This window comes from Prionailurus viverrinus, chromosome C1 (genome assembly GCF_022837055.1).
Source record: "Prionailurus viverrinus isolate Anna chromosome C1, UM_Priviv_1.0, whole genome shotgun sequence".
NCBI classification, from domain to species: Eukaryota; Metazoa; Chordata; class Mammalia; order Carnivora; family Felidae; genus Prionailurus; species Prionailurus viverrinus.
Genome location: NC_062568.1, coordinates 25,807,811 through 25,824,385, shown reverse-complemented (window position 1 = coordinate 25,824,385; position 16,575 = coordinate 25,807,811). Strand labels below are relative to the sequence as shown.

Genomic DNA, 16,575 nt, shown 5'->3' with positions numbered 1-16,575 from the left:
GGATTTGGATGGGATTCAAAGATTTGGATTAAATCATCATTGTCTAATAGAAGCAGTTCTAAATGTGAGTTAAGAAATCTGTAGAGTAGGGGCGCCTGGGTGGCGCAGTCGGTTAAGCGTCCGACTTCAGCCAGGTCACGATCTCGCGGTCCGGGAGTTCGAGCCCCGCGTCGGGCTCTGGGCTGATGGCTCAGAGCCTGGAGCCTGTTTCCGATTCTGTGTCTCCCTCTCACTCTGCCCCTCCCCCGTTCATGCTCTGTCTCTCTCTGTCCCAAAAATAAATAAACGTTGAAAAAAAAAATTAAAAAAAAAGAAATCTGTAGAGTATACCTTTGCCACAAATCTCTAGTAACAGCTTGGGGGCAGTGATTGGAAGAGATTTAAGTAGTAGAGGGCGAAATTTGTCAGTCTCAGAATAACCAACAAATGGAGCAGCCGTCAAGAACATCGAAGCTTTAGTACTCACAGATTTAACATTTGAAATCTCATATATACTGCATGTAAGCCAAAGGTCCAGAGCATGTAATAATTTGTAATTTTGCAATGGCACGATGTGAGTCACTCACACTGGGAAGTCCATGTGCAGGAATCACTTAGCTTGTCAAGGAGGCTTCAGAAAAGATTGCATTTGCTGGCAGATTTGGAAGGGTTGTTTGTACTGTGCATCTACCCTCCCTGGAGATTCTTGGGAAGGTAGATGAGCAGTGTGATCAGTGGGATACCCTCCCAAATCCACTCTGGCCTTTTATCTATAGCAGCTGCCACCTGCCCTATTCAGATATTGTCCCCTGTAACAATCACTATATAAGGATATGTCTGTGAAAACATTTATTATTTCTGTACTACAAATCTCTTATGATTCTGTCAAAAATATGGGCTTAGATGAGCAGGTAAATATCAGATCTTAACCTTCAGATCAATGTCAAGATTGGGGAGTTTTGAAAGCCCTGAAGTTTTATGCACAATTCTGTGCATGTATGCATATGTGTGTCTGAGCTGGGAGATGAACCGTTACTGTCAGTTTTGCAGGTGAGATTATGATCAAAAAAAAAAACAAAAAACAAAAAACAAAACAAAACCAAAGCAAACAAACCAAAAACCCAAAAACTAAAACTGCTTTTGATAATGATTAATTTCTGTTAGTCTATTTGCTTATACCAGCTGTTACACACAGAAAGGGGTTGAGGTTGGAAAAAGAATAGCACTACAGTTGGGATCTGATTGGTGCTTAGTTGAGTTGAATTTTAGAGCACACAGAAGTAATTATTAGTGAGGCCAGTTGCTACTATCTTCTCTCTAGCTGCCTTGCTTCTTCCTCTGTAAAAGCTCATTAAGGTGAGAGGTATTTTTGATTTTATTCCTAGTACCTAGCACAGTGTGTGGCACAATGGACCCACAATAAGTGTGTGTGGACTGAATGAATCCTGTTTTGTTCATGGGTTTGCTGGCCCTGGCTAAGTTATCATTTAATATGTTTTGATTCATAAGACATCACACTGGTGAGTCATAAGGACTTAGCTTCGCCCCACCCTTGGCTTCCTATGTTTGATTTTGCTTTTGGTCATAGTTTCTGAAACAGAAACAAGATGTTACGGGGTGAAGTGAAGGTGTAAGAGCCCTGGGGAAGTGGAAATCAACCAGGATGAGAATGAGAGAAGGCATGAGGGATGTAGATGAGTAAATTAATTAAAATAATGGGACAGGAGGAAACGCTGGAGGACCAACATGGAGACTGATAGGTGAAGGCAATGATAAGGGAATGGCAAGGAAGGATGCCACAGGTTCCAAAAGAGGACAAAGAATCTCAGTCTAGAAGCAGCTCCGGGATGGGGGTTGGGAGCATGAAGAAAACAGACATGTCCTACTTCAGAGGGTTGCTGAGGAAGTGGTTTCAGTTGAGAAAGTCAGTTTTCATTGAAATCTAGGTGGTAGAGGAGATATTTGCTGAAATTCTTGAGCTTGTGATGGAGCTTCAGGGAATTCTTGGAAAAAATGGAGGAGAAGGAGAGTTTGGAGGCATTTAGGAAGTGATATACCATTGAAGGATAAGGAGGTGCCCAAGGAGGGAAAAACAGTGAAGAAGACAATTGAACCAAGAGGTTGTTTCACCTTGACCTATGTTTGTATCTAAAGAAATGAGACAGCTGGAAGAAGAGGGGAACATGGAGTAAAAGTTACAAAGCAGCTTTGCTTCAGTAGTGGTGCCTCGCTTACGGACCTGCCTAGGTGGAAGGTCCCCACCATGATCAGCACTCTCCGGTCTAGAGGCTCAGGGTGTGGAGGTTTCAGCATGGTGGTGTTTCTTTCCCAGCTGGCAAGAACCTGGCAAACTCCAGCTTCCAGCGACCATGGAACTTAGGTGGTTTTAAATATTGGCTTAAAATCATTTTATAAATAATGGAAGTCATTTTAAATTACATTATAATAAGTAAAATATAAAAGCATATATAAAGAAACATAACCAGCCAGGTACAAATCGGTGCATTATTTTACTTCAATTATTTCAATCCATAAATAAAGATTAGCTTTCAATTCTACTTTAAATGCTCTTGCCAGAGATGCCTCTGGCAATAGTTCCAGCTAGTTTGAAGCTTTGAATGCAAAGACAGTGTCATATTCATCTTTGAATCCCCCCCATAGAGTCTAGCGTAATACTCTGTGTGCTGTAGAGAGTTCACAAATGTTGAAATATATATATATATTTTTTTCTTTTTTTATCCAATGTTACCTAAGAGACTTTAAGGGAAAGCATTTCAAGGGAAAAGATTTCTTTATCTAGCTACATGTCTAAAGTGAAATATTCATCATATTTCAGGGCTGTGCTAGGTGATAGGTATACAAGATGGAAAAGACACATTCCCCACCTTGAGGATGTGAAAACCAAGCAAGAGAGACCCATGAAGGAAGCCCTGCCTACCCTGAAATGAATATAGAACTTTTGTGTGGCACGAAAGTGGCCTGAGGAGCAGGACTGAATCTGTGCAGAGAGCTCAAGGAGAGAGTGCTTGTTTTGTTAATGGGCATTAGAGGAGCGATAGAGATTTGCTAGACAAGCAGTGGTGTTCCTCATGGCTGGTGTGTCTAGATATTTGTTGCGCATCCACTCTGTGCCAAGCATTGTTCTGGGCTTGGGGTTATACAAGTGAACAAGACCACTGCTTTCATGGAGCATACATTTTAGCTATTGACAGCTCGACCAATGAGATCTTCTTCATGGGGCACAGCTTCCCCTTATACCACAAGCACTGTATTGTTTTAAATAGAGAACATTTGTTTTTGAACAGAAATGCACGACGGCTTCCTCACGTGATCAGAATACATGACCTAGTCTAGGTATAGCTAGTGATGCTGAATCTCCCCAGTTGTCTATTGTATCTCTGTATCTAAAGAAAAAAGCAAAGAACATGACACAACACAGAAGCATGGATTTTGCTGACTGCCACCCTTGGCTACAGCTGTTCTTTGCAGTTCAGACCTCTGCACTTTCTTTAAAGCTGTTTCCACATGCTGTTAACACCCAAGACAGCACAGCTGGCTCTGCCTTACCTACTTCTTTTCTGTGTGCCGTACTTTTCTCCTCCTGCTGTTCTCCTTTCTGCACACATGTCATGGCCAAGATTGCTTCAAGTGCCCCTTACATTGTCTGAGAAGCTTCTTCCCCAATGTTTATTTTCAGTTGGTCTTCCAACATAAGCTAGTGAGATCACTTTTTTTTTTTTAAAACCAGAGGCTTCCAATAAAGGTGTCATGAAATAAGATGCAGGCATGACAAGATGAATGGCAAAACGATTGTGTGGAAAGATATATGGAGGTCATAGGAGAGGAGCAGGTGCCCGTGGAGGGGGAGGAGAGTTTAGGGCTGGATGAGAAGAAAGTAAAATGCCTACAGGATGGAGGCCATAAGGAGTGTTTTGGGGTGCCTGGTTGGCTCAGACTCTTAAGCTTCTGACTGGCTCAGGTCATGATCTCAGGGTTTGTGAGTTTGAGCCCTACATCAGGCCGTCTTTTGTCAGCACAGCCTGCTTTGGATCCTCTGTCTCCTCTCCCTGCTCCTTCCCTGCTCGCACACCCATTTTCTCTCAAAAATAAGTAATCATTAAGAAAAAGAAAGACTTTTTATATGTCCTTGAACATGAATGAAGATGGGTTGTAAACTTGGTACCCCATCTGAGAATTATGAAGGGTTTTTCAACACTTTTGACTTTCTTTTAAAAATATTTTTGAAAGTTACCAGTCAGCTAATCACACACATAATTCCTTGTGCTATTTTTTTTTCCTTCCTGAAACAAGTCTTTATGGACTTAGTCTATGGATTCAAAATATCCTGTATCCCATTTTCATAGCGAAGATTTTCATAGTGAAGCCCAGCAGGGAAGTGTGCCTGTGCAAGCAAGAGCAAAATGCACATGGAAATGAAAATTATTCTTTTAATAACGTGTCCTTTTATCTTTACCCTCTCCCAACCAAACCTGGAATTTGTATAGCTTTGCCTAAAAGCACATTGTACGTTTACCTGAGTCATACCTGATTGAAATATATTTAAGCCAGCAAAATGAAAACGATTAAGGTGGGATTTTTTTTTTGTAATTGCTGAATTATCCCAACTTCCTTAAGTCTTTTTATATTTGCCAGCTTTGGGTGATGGTTTGTAGACACACATGAGGCCCCAATGGCATCAAACTGTCCACTTTGACAGTTCTGTATTCTAAATATTTGAGAAGATGGTACAGTTTAAATGGATTAAATGGGAGAGAAGCAGATGTTCACAGCACCTTTGAGTGTATGTTTTACAGTGGGAGCGTGATCTCAAGCAGACCCTTATGGGAGAGCGTGCTGTGTTGTTCGGTATTGACACCCTTTCAGTCCCATACAGCATTATCTTGTACCTCAGCATTAAGCTCAAGTGGTTTTGCAGTGGTTAATAATATAGAAAACTAGGGAAAATTAGCTCTAACTTGGGTGGGGGCAATAATCTAATTATAAACCAAAGGGGATCATGTTATAAATACATTTGTGGGGCACCTGGGTGGCTCAGTCGGTTGAGCGTCCGACTTCAACTCAGGTCACGATCTCACGGTCCGTGAGTTTGAGCCCTGCTTCAGGCTCTGGGCTGACGGCTCGGAGCCTGGAGCCTGCTTGCGATTCTGTGTCTCCCTCTCTCTCTGCCCCTCCCCTGTTCATGCTCTGTCTCTCTCTGTCTCAAAAATAAATAAACGTTAAAAAATTTAAAAAAAATAAAATAAGTACGTTTGTGTCAGTGTTGTATTGGAAAAAAATACATGTATTTTCCACTTTTCATTTCAGCACTTTGTGAAATGTGTTGGGTGTAAGAACAATGGATATTAAAATAGCGGTTGCAGAATCTCCTTGTTGAATTTCTGAACTTCTGCATTTCTAAAGATTTTAAAGCAGCCTTTCATTGAACATGTTTGCTTGGGACACAGCCATGCATTGGTGTTGGCCTTCTGTGGAAAGATCAGAGCAGGTGACATGCTGATCCTGACATCAATGGTGGTTATCATTTAATACCTCGATGAGATTGGTCAGTATGTCTATTCTACCCAGATCCCACAAATAAGACAGATCCCCCCGCTCTTTAAATTCATACTGGATTTTGACTGCCTGATATCAAGTGTATCAGGCCTTTATCAAGGCCACTTTATAAATTCCTACCAGAATCACACAAGCAAAAATTACCAACAACCCCAGCAGGTAAAATGTATAAAGGGTATACATTTAAAAAAAAAAACTATTAAAAAAATTCCCTTTGTCTTCTGCAACCTCAGTCTGAATACTGGGAAATCGTAACAAAGAATTCTAACTGTGCTAATTATTAACAATGAGAAGGAAAGGAAATATCCAAGAAAAGAGCATAGAATATAAGATAATGAGGTAGAGAGGGGAGGGTTTATTTCAAGTATGCTTCACCTCATGCCATACAATTGTTCCTCAAAAGTTATTTAGAATCACTATGTTAAGAAAGTATAAAATTATATATTTCTATGAGAATTTGCTTCTCAGGAGAAGCTTTCCAAGAAACCAATTGTTCTAATGAATAATCACTCTTAATTGATCTCTTGGAGAATTTTTATATTTCTTCAGTGGGGGCTTACCTGCCTTACTCTGTAGCGTACCTTCACTAAGCACTGGGACATTTTATATCTGGAATGGAAATAGAAATCTTGTCTTCATTTTATAGATAATGAATTTGAGGTCCAAGAGATTAGGTGTCCGGTCACTAGGCAAAGCACTGAGAGAGCTCGTATTGGGAACTTTCTCCTTTGTCTGAGAGCTGAGCTTAATTTTACTACTATGCATTGGTTTAAAATGTATTTTTGTTAAACCTGTGCAAACTACGCAACATCTCTTGGACACGAACCAGATGAAGACAAGGTATGGCCACCTCTGTGTCGTCACTGGGATTTAACCTGGGAAGCATGTCATTTCCAACTGTGCAGTCTCTGGGAGACAGTCCACTGGAAGACGGCTGGCTTTTAGTGTATTTTCCGAAGTCCAGAATCATTTAAATCCCATCCAGTCTTATCCCGTATCCATTCAGGTAACTTACTTGTGCCTTAGCAGTGTGTGTGTATGAGTGCACAACCACCTCATAGACAAGGTTTGGGAACTAATAATTTATGATCTAATTAATTGTATTCCTCCAAAATAACTTTTTATCTAAAAGCAATGGAATTAGTAGAGCTCAATCTTCAGAATAATGAAACACTTGATAGTTTTTCGTGTAAATAATGTATTTTAATGTTTTGTGAAAGGATGCTGTTTCTTCATTCCATTTGCATAAAATCTGTAACTAAGAGACATTACAATGTAACTATGTTAACACGCCTACACACAGACCTAAATTTTAGGAGACCTGGATCCTAAGTTTCACTGTGGACAAGACCTTAATCTTTTTGGTTTGGGCTATGTCCATGTGTAAAATTAAAATAGGACCTCCAAGAAATTATTTAGGATTATCAAGAATATGGAGCTAGCTTTATATGACATATTTCGAGATCTTTGAAAAAAGATAAAATATATCCAAGACATTATTAGAGTTTTTGTTAATGTCATTGAAGGAGAAAAGGATCCATAAAAATAATGTCAGCATTCATAGGTCAGCAGCTATTTCCTATGATACACAGAAAAAAGACTGAACTGAAAATCAAGAATCCTAGATTCTGGCTTTGTCATTATCACAATAAACTGGGTCTCAGTTTCCTTAGCTATAACATGAACGGACTAGACTGGCTCATCAGCACCAGTCTTTCCAGTGCTTAATTAATATCATCAAGGATTTCTGAAGATCTGCACTAGTCGCTATATGGCAGTGTTTCTCAAAGTGTGTTTCCTTGACTAGAAGCATCAGGAACTTGTTAGAAATGCAGACTCACAGGGCTTACCCTAACCTACGACATCAGAACCTCAGATGGGCCCCGATAATCTGTTTTCACAAGGCTCCTGGTGATTCTAATGCATGCCAAAGTTTGAGGATCACTGTTAAAGATAAAATAAATTGTTCTCATTCTTAGGAAACTTGAAACAGCATTTTCAACATCTCTGATTTGAAATTCTTGCCAATTTCTAGACATATGGATATAGAATCTAATATATAATATATGTAAATAAAAATATGAAAAAATGCATATAAAGTCAATTATGGGCATGGTGAAATTGCTAGAAGTGAAACAGTTTGAGGTAGTATCTGTGCAGCCAACTGAGAGATTTCCCAAGGTGAGGCATTGCCCAAGGCATGAAGAGTATATATTAGGTCAGGCTTGAATAACAGCACTTGACTACCAAAATGCATGATCATTTCATATGCGTGCTTCTCAAATACAACTTGTTTTTACTTAGCAGAGATATTCTTGTTCTAAAATGTAAAAACAAATATTCTGAAATTATGCCCAGAATTTTAATTTTACCATTTACATTATGTTTATGTATGAGCATCAGGCACGTAACCTGACGTTCAGATCTTCTCTGTATAATTTTTCTATTACTCTCATTCTACAATTCGTGTGCGATTTCAAAAGAAACTTACAGTTGGCTTTTGAGAATGAAAATATTGTTATAATATGCACCTGAGCTTTGAAACATAACTCAGTTGCAGTTAAAATTTTGTGGGCAAGTGGTTTCAAATGTGGTGAAGGTCGGGGGGGGGGGGAGACATCAAGGCTGTGTATTTTCACCTATATGTCAAAGGCATCCGTCGATAACGGCACATCTATTTTCGTTCTCAGCTGAGACATGAAAAACTGAGCTGTAAAACTGTTTTTAGTATTGTTGTAGAGCTGTGGTCAGCCAGGGAAAAGCAATGAGAATTTGGGTAGCGTTTTCTTCCCGAAAAGTTTTATCAAGGGTGTTCAGTCTATTTGGGGATGTATAACTTCATGAGGCTCCATCCCGAAAACATTCTCCTGCATGAAATCGGTGACTTCTGCCAACTGAGATATGAAATGATGATAGCCTGGTGCCAACACCACGCTTGCCCTGGGGAGGAGGACCCTGCCCGGTGCTGGGCCCCCCTTTCATGCAGCCTGTGAGCCCTTGCAGTTGTTAGCGTAGTGCTAACTAAATGTAAACACCTTTACTTTCCAGCTGCTGCTAATTGGTTTGGGAATATTTATGTAAGTGTTGATTTTAAGGCTAAAAATAGTGCAGTGATGTTTAAATCCAACTCATTCTGGCTGTCAGAAATGCTCCCGTGATCCTGAAAGTGTTGCTAAAAATGTTCACTTTTTAAAAATTGTAGTAATCAAACTTGTCTGTTGTGAGAGCCACATAGGATATGTTCCCTGCTCTGATCAAAGAGATAAAGGACAAGCTTCTTTCAAGGCCTCTGCCTGGTCAGCCAGACACAACCTCCTGCTGAACTTTATTAGAGAGCAAAGAATTGTAATGTGGGCAAAAGGAGGAGGCGAAAAAAATTTTGAAGTTGCTTTATACCCTTGTATTCTATGCAGTGGAGCACATCTCTCTCTTTTAAGTTAACATTAAGAAAATAATTTTATTAATAAAATTAAGTATAGAGCTTCTCAAACCATTGACTATTTCTAGAGGCAAGTTTGGGGATTTGAAATCACATAATTAATATTTCTCAAGTCTAAAGTTAAATCTAGTGGCTGTTCAGCACCAGGTGTTTATACCCCTCACTCTTCATAATCAGACTATTTTTGCCCCTTTACTTCCCAATTTAAAAGTCAGATTCTACAGATTTTTCTCCAAGTTATTTAAATAAGCTATGAGGGGAAAAAAAATTCATTTTTAGATATGTGTGATTTCGTGACTTTTCACCATGCAGTTTAGTGAAGGAAAAGCCCAAGTGCTCTTAAATTATCGCTTGTCAGATATTTTGCAATTTCTGGAAAAAGGTGATCTTTTGGACCCTGTCAAAAAATAAGCTGCTGTTGTCTATAAGTCTTGAAGCACTGCATGACTACACTGTTGTTGAAGTCAATCGGAATTGGCTTTGTGTCCTTGCAGGAAGCCCCGAGCCTCTGTCCGCCTGCCCCATCTCTAGAGAATATCAAAGGATTCTGTTATTGCAGTATATAGAAATGATTTTGGCAAGTGACAAACACTGCCCGTTAGTGAGACGATAAACTATAGTAACTGTCCTTTTTTGATAGCTGTGGAAAAGCAAAAAGTTTTTGATGCTACTTTTAAAATAGAACTCTTGTCTTAGACATAGAAGTCTGTGAACGTGTGTGTGTGCCTTTTTAAGGCTGTAGTTATTGACACGATTGCTGTAAAACCACAGTCAGTTCAGAATTACCCTTGAGCAGGTTATCACATTGCAATTGGCCCAATATTGCTTTCAGATTCTAATTGACATTTCCAGATACTCAGAGCATTAAGTATGTTGTTGACATAAATAGAACCTTTACTTACCATCTAACTAGAACTAGAAAAAAAAAAGGTATTTTAACTTGTAGCATGTTGATTTGAACCAGAAAGTGTGTTATTTTCTTACCTTAGCAAGGGATAAATAAGAAAATTTCACCTGAAATAGAGAACAAAGAGGCAAAGATAGTTAAAATTTTATAACATATATCCCAATTTTTTCTTTGACATTCCGAAGCTATATATCTATGAAGAATTACAGAGCCAAAGAAAATATTTATTTTCGTTAATAGCCACTGTTAACCATTCATGGATGAAAAGCCTTTATTTATATTAAGATGCTAATGCTCTCTAAATTGATCTACAGATTCAATGTGATTCTTCCCAAAGTCTAGCTAGCTTTTTTTTTTCTTGCAGAACTTGATGTTCTGAATCTAAAATTTGTATGAATATGCATGGGACTCGGAATAGCCAAAACAAAGTTGGAAAAGAACAAATATGGAGGACTCCCACTTCCTGATTTCAAAACTTCGTATACAACAAATAATCAAGACTGTAACACAAGTATAGATCAATGGAATATGACTGAGAGTACAGAAATGAACCGTTTTACAGTTTTGCTCAGTTGGGTTCTGATAAGGATGTTAAGACAACTCAATGGGGAAAGAATAGTGTTTTGAACCGATGGTTCAGTCACAGCTAAATATGCAAGGATTGAGGTTGGATCCCTACCTCACACTGTGTACAGAAATTAATTCAAAATAGTTATATGCCCAAATACAACAGCTAACATTATAAAACTCTTAGAAGAGGGTCTCCTGGGTGGCTCATTTAGTTAAGCGTCTAACTCTTGATTTTGGCTCAGGTCGTGATCTCACAGTTCTTAAGATCCAGCCCCGCATTGGACTCTGCTCTGACTCTGTGGAACCTGCTTAAGACTGTCTCTCTGATCCTCCCTACACACGTGTGTGCTCACTCTCTCCCCCTCTCTCTCTCCCTCTCAAAAATAAACAAACATTTAAAAAAAAAAAACTCTTAGAAGAATATATAGGAGTGAATCTTTGTGACCTTGTAGTAGGCAATGTTTCTTTGATACAACGCCAAAAAGCACTAGCGACAATAGGAAAAAAGAAAAGGTAACTTGAACTTCATTAAAATTAAAAACTTTTGTGCTTCAAAGGGCACATTGAGAAATTTCAAGAAACGTCTCCCACAGAATGGGAAGAAATATCGGCAAATCATGTATCTAAGGAATCTGTGTACAGAATATTTAAAGAACGCTTAAAATTCAGTAATAAAAGGATAAATATTTAGATATTTCTTCAAAGAAAAGGTACAGATGTCCAATAATCACATGGGAAGATGCTCAGCATCATTGGTCATTGTAGAGAAATGCAAATCATTAGCCATTGGGGACGTGCAAAATAAAAACCACTTCACACACACTATGATAGCTCAACTTTAAGAAAGAAAAATGAAAAGTACAAAAAGGCGAGGACTGAGAGAAATTGGAATCCTCATCTATTGCCAATAGGGATGTAAAATTGTGCAACACTTTGGAAATAGTATAGCGGTTCCTCAAAATGTTTAACAGAGTTACCATATGACTCGGGAATTCTACCCCTACGTATATATCAAAGAGAAATGAAAACACATATGCACACAAGAACTTGTGGTTCTTAGCCACATTATTTCACAAGTGAACATTATTTCAAATGTTCATAGCAAAAGTATTTATAATCAAAAAAAGTGGAAATAACCCAAATGCCCATCGAGTGATGAATGGGTAAACAAAACGTGGTGTATTGATACAATGGAATATTATTGAGCCATAAATTGCAGTGAAATATTGACACATGCTACAATATGAATGAACTTTGAGAACCTCATACTCAGTGATAAAAGCCACATATCTTATGATTCTGTCTGTATAAAATGTTCATAAGACATACATTCTTAGAGACAGAAATTAAATTAATGATTTCCAGGAGTGGGGGTAGGCAGAATGAGGAGTGATGGCTCATGGGTATGCAGTTTCTCTTTGGGGTTTTGAAATTATTTTAAAATTAGACAGTGGTGATGATTGCAAAATTCTGTGGATAAGCTAAAATAGACTGTACTTTTTAAAAGGGTTAATTTAATAACCCTTAAATAAATACACTTTAACCTTTAAATAAATTAAATAACCTTTAATAAAAGGGTTATGTGAATTATATCATAATGTGCCTTCTATAAGAAAAAAAAATAGTAGGTCTTAAAGCCCCAGTGAAGCCTCTCAGTGCTTGAGGCTGCATTCCTGTTGACATCGTAAAATGTTGCAACCTCATGAGCGATTCTGCCCCAGAACTCCCCTATCGAAGCCACTTCTAAATAGTCGATTTCCAGAAACTATGAGAGAGAATTGTTGTTGTTGTTTTTAATCCATTTAATTTGGGAGTAATTTATTACACAGCATTTGGAAACTAATACAATGCCATTCTACCTCATGCATTCGTTAACATTCACTAAATGAGCTCTGTGTGTTGTGTACTTGGCAGAGGACTAGACGTGTCCTTACCCTTCATAGCACTTCATCTTGTGTAAGAGGGTCAGGTAGGAAAGTATGGTTTCGACAAATGCAGCCATCAAGTGTTCTGACATGTGCAATAGTCGCAAGTTCAAATATTTTGTTAAATTGTCTACGTAAGTATTTTTGTAACCTGCCCAGCCCCTGTCTCTTTTCTCTGTAAGCGTCTCTCAAGCCCTTCATAATAATATGAATGTTTGAAAGCTTTCAAAGACATTCATCTTTTAAGATTTGGTGCCCTAAACTAAAAAGTGTTCTTTAGCCTTTTAGATTTTCTTCCCTTTCTTTATCCCTGTGGAAAAGAAAAAACAAATTAAAAGAAAGAAAAAGAAAAATCTAGTGTAGACCAAGTCCTCCACAAAACCCGCAAGCCAATGTGAGATGTCACTACTCAGTCTAAAAGTGAAATACAGGGGCGCCTGGGTGGCTCAGTCGGTTAAGCATCCAACTTCAGCTCGGGTCATGATCTCACGGTCCATGAGTTCAAGCCCCACATCAGGCTCTGTGCTGACAGCTCAGAGCCTGGAGCCTGTTTCGGATTCTGTGTCTCCCGATCTCTCTGACCCTCCCCCGTTCATGCTCTGTGTCTCTCTGTCTCAAAAATAAATAAGTGTTAAAAAAAAATGAAAAAAAAATAAAAGTGAAATACATTTTACTCATTTCACAATGACATGCTGCTTGAGTTGTGGCTCCACATCTTGTTTTCTTCAAGATATGAACCTAATTCCTTCATGCCCAACCTCTGACCTGATATATTGTCTTTCCTTGTTGTTGAAATGATGCTGTCAGATCCATGAATGTTCTGTTTACAGGTGTGGTTGTTGACAACAGGTCTTTCTTTCTCCATGTGGTTTGTTGTTTTGGTGAAACCTGAGTCCGTGAAGAACACTGTGACTTTGCTTCTAAAGAGTGGTGTATCTGCAGAACCGCTCTGTTAAAGTACAGCTCAGAAGCCTAACAGAAATCTAATGCCTTCCAAGTGAGATTCTAAATCAACTTGCTTTTTGGAATGCATTCTCCCTATGTGACAGCCAACTCAACTTTGCCACTGTCTTGGAGGGCTCTACTTCCCTGACCCTTTTCCCTTTCTGTAGCGGAAGAGTGCTTACCATTTTAGAAACTAAGTGGTTAATTTTAGTTTCTCTCTGCTGAAGATCATTCTCAGAGTGAAAGTCTTATGACAAAATAAGAACTCCGGATTTCTTTTCCTGCCACAGTCCTGTTACACTTTTGACCGAAGTGACCTTTCCAGGCAACTTTTTTTTTTCCATGGACTTTGCTTTCTTTATATTTTTAGTGTCACCAGGGGGTGCAGGCAAGTACAGTACATTAAAGCCAATACATCACCACCTGTCAGTGGCACCTTCCCTTTGGTACCCCTTTTCCTTGCTGATGTAAAACACTCAGTCCCAAAAGCTTATGGTTGAGTAGCAGGAAGCTAAATGATGTATTCCACAGCTCTTAACATATTGGCTTGTGTAAATGGCCCGTTTGAGTATTTCAGAAACCAAATGGGAGAGAAAAGAACATTGAAAGCCCTGAAAAGATTAACACCTGTTTCCAGTCTTCAAAGAAATTGGAGCATACTGTATATATCTAGAGAAAAACCATTTGCTACCTCACATTGAGACATTTTATTCAAATTTTCAGTTCTAAATGCATAGCATCCACATGCTCATGGGTTTGTTTGACTACAGGATTCCACACAGAACTTAGAAGATGGAGAAGTTATGAATGGTGTGCAGACAGAACTCCTGGCATCGCTGAAAACCAAGGATGCATTGAGGTATTCTCTTTACGTGAATCAGAGTATTTTAGTTATTTCAAGTTGATGTTTGTTTCTTTCACAATTTGTAGCTGTTGGGGCGCCTGGGTGGCGCAGTCGGTTAAGCGTCCGACTTCAGCCAGGTCACGATCTCGCGGTCCCTGAGTTCGAGCCCCGCGTCGGGCTCTGGGCTGATGGCTCAGAGCCTGGAGCCTGTTTCCGATTCTGTGTCTCCCTCTCTCTCTGCCCCTCCCCCGTTCATGCTCTGTCTCTCTCTGTCCCAAAAATAAATAAATGTTGAAAAAAAAAAAAGAAAAGAAAAAAAAAGAGTCAGATAAAACAATTTGTAGCTATTGTTTTTTTATTTTATAGGGAAGATGAAGATAAGTAGCATAGTGGAGTGAAACCTTCCCAATTCTAAAATTAATTAGTCATTCTTTTATTTCCTTTTATGATATGAGAGCTTCCTGACAAACATATAGGAATGAGCCTCCACGTCTTTCAACTCTTCTGCAACCTGGATTTCTTAGTTGCTTTTTTCCCCTTTGAACAACAGTTTAAAGTGAATTTTCGGAGTTCATTCTGGTTGAGTGTTTTACAGGGACGTTAGCTCCTTGAATATTAGTTTGCATTGTGTTTTCACCATCTTGCAATATTTTACTCAATGTATGTAAAATGAATCCCGTCTGTCACCCAGGATCTTTCATGTTTTTAATGTAAGTAACTCATTATATGAAGTCCTTTGCTCTCGCACTTAACCGACACTGCCTTTGTTCTGCACTGATTTCTAGTTCTGCCTTCGCTACTGCATGGGTTCGGCTCCCAGTTTCGCTGCTTAGCAGTTCTATGAGCTTAGGCGAGTTACTCATCTCCCTTTGCCTTAGTTTCCAGTCTGTAAACAGAAATAATATTAAAACCTTCTTGAGAGGGTTGGTATGAAGATGAAATGACTTAGTGTACGTAAAACACTTTGAACAGTGCCTGGGCCAGAGTAAGCCCTGGGGGTATTGGCTGCTGTTGGCTACCACTGTTACTGTTACCATTGTCACCATCATCTCTGTTATGAGGAGGGGGGTGCTGATCATCACCACCACAACCACCATTCTTACCATCATTTTTTCTAAGTTGCTTCACATTTTGTACCGGGAAAGTAATTCCATGTTCAATAGATTATTGGCTTCAGCGCTCAGAGGTGATGCTTCTGAGGTTGATAGTCATTCAGTTATTCATGTACTCAACCTATTCTTTTCGTTCAGTCCAGTTACTAATAGTTGCCGGGCATTTTACATGGAGTTAGCTTTTTAAAAAAAATATGTGATCATCCTTTATCACACTGAAATACTGTGCAGACTTTCCTGAGGCTTACAATTTATAGCCACGTGACATAGTAGTCCTGTTTAGATTATATTTCTTTGATTACTGAGATGCACAACATTAAAATTTTGGTATATGAAGTCTCCTGGGCACTGTCTTTTGAGAAGCTTGATAAGATTGTTTTTGGAGGTGGACATAATGAATGTAATACTCTTCTTCTATTTGCCTTTAATTTCATTTTTTTCAATGTTAGCTCTTGGTAAAGTTTGCTAACATCTTGGCTAAATGTTAGGTAGATAGATGCTGTTGAGTGAACAGTTGTTTGATTTATGCCTAGAGGAACAAAGTAGCTAAACTTCCTCCAGGTACAAAGAATTGAGAGGAACAGAGTATAGGAATTAAGAAAAAAAATCTTTAATTAAAATGTATGTATGCCTATGTATAATTTGATTATCAAAGCAGCATTTTTGCAAAAGTCTTACCACATTTAGTAGGCTAATAAATTGCAATTTAGAGCAATTAAGTAACTTCTAGAGACCCAGTCTACCCCCACCACTCTTGTCTCCAAGTTCTTAGAGTGCAGTGTTACCTGCTATGTACATCTTCCCATATTCTTTGGTGTTTTATTTCATGGTAAGAAACTTAATGTGGTGAATGCCAGTTTGGAGAAATGAGCTGAAATCAGGGTCAAGTTCAGAAAGTAGAGTAAGTGGAAACTCTCAGCACTTGCCGGCTCTTGGGTAGGATAGAGGGAGAATGAGAGGGATCTTAATAGCATGGAATGCACAGCCAGCAGCTGAAAGCTTGGAGATTATAATTTTAGGAGAGGACATAGGTTCCAGCTGCTATGGGATGATGAAGAAACAAATGAAGAGGAATTAGGAAGTCGCTTTTGGCTGCGTTCCATGGTCAGCATTCTCCTGGGGCAAGGAGAACATGATATCCCACAGAGCTTGGCCCAAGGAGAGTACTTTGGCCTCACTTCAGTGTAGGTGACATAGAAGCCAGTAAATTATTTCCAGAGTCCATCTCAAAATGTTTTGAACCTATTCCTGTGTTTTAATTCCAAGAGTCACTGCTCAAG

General features: G+C 39.0%; 1 protein-coding gene across 3 annotated transcripts in view; it reads left to right on the top strand.

The window, feature by feature from the left end:
* Positions 1-16,575, top strand: part of PARD3B (par-3 family cell polarity regulator beta) — a 1,023,096-nt gene that overhangs the window by 524,945 nt on the left and 481,576 nt on the right. For all 3 annotated transcript variants that reach the window (XM_047872373.1, XM_047872372.1, XM_047872375.1), the window contains exon 5: positions 14,110-14,198. In XM_047872373.1, the coding sequence (XP_047728329.1) occupies positions 14,110-14,198 (89 nt within the window). The remainder of the gene's footprint in view (positions 1-14,109; positions 14,199-16,575) is intronic.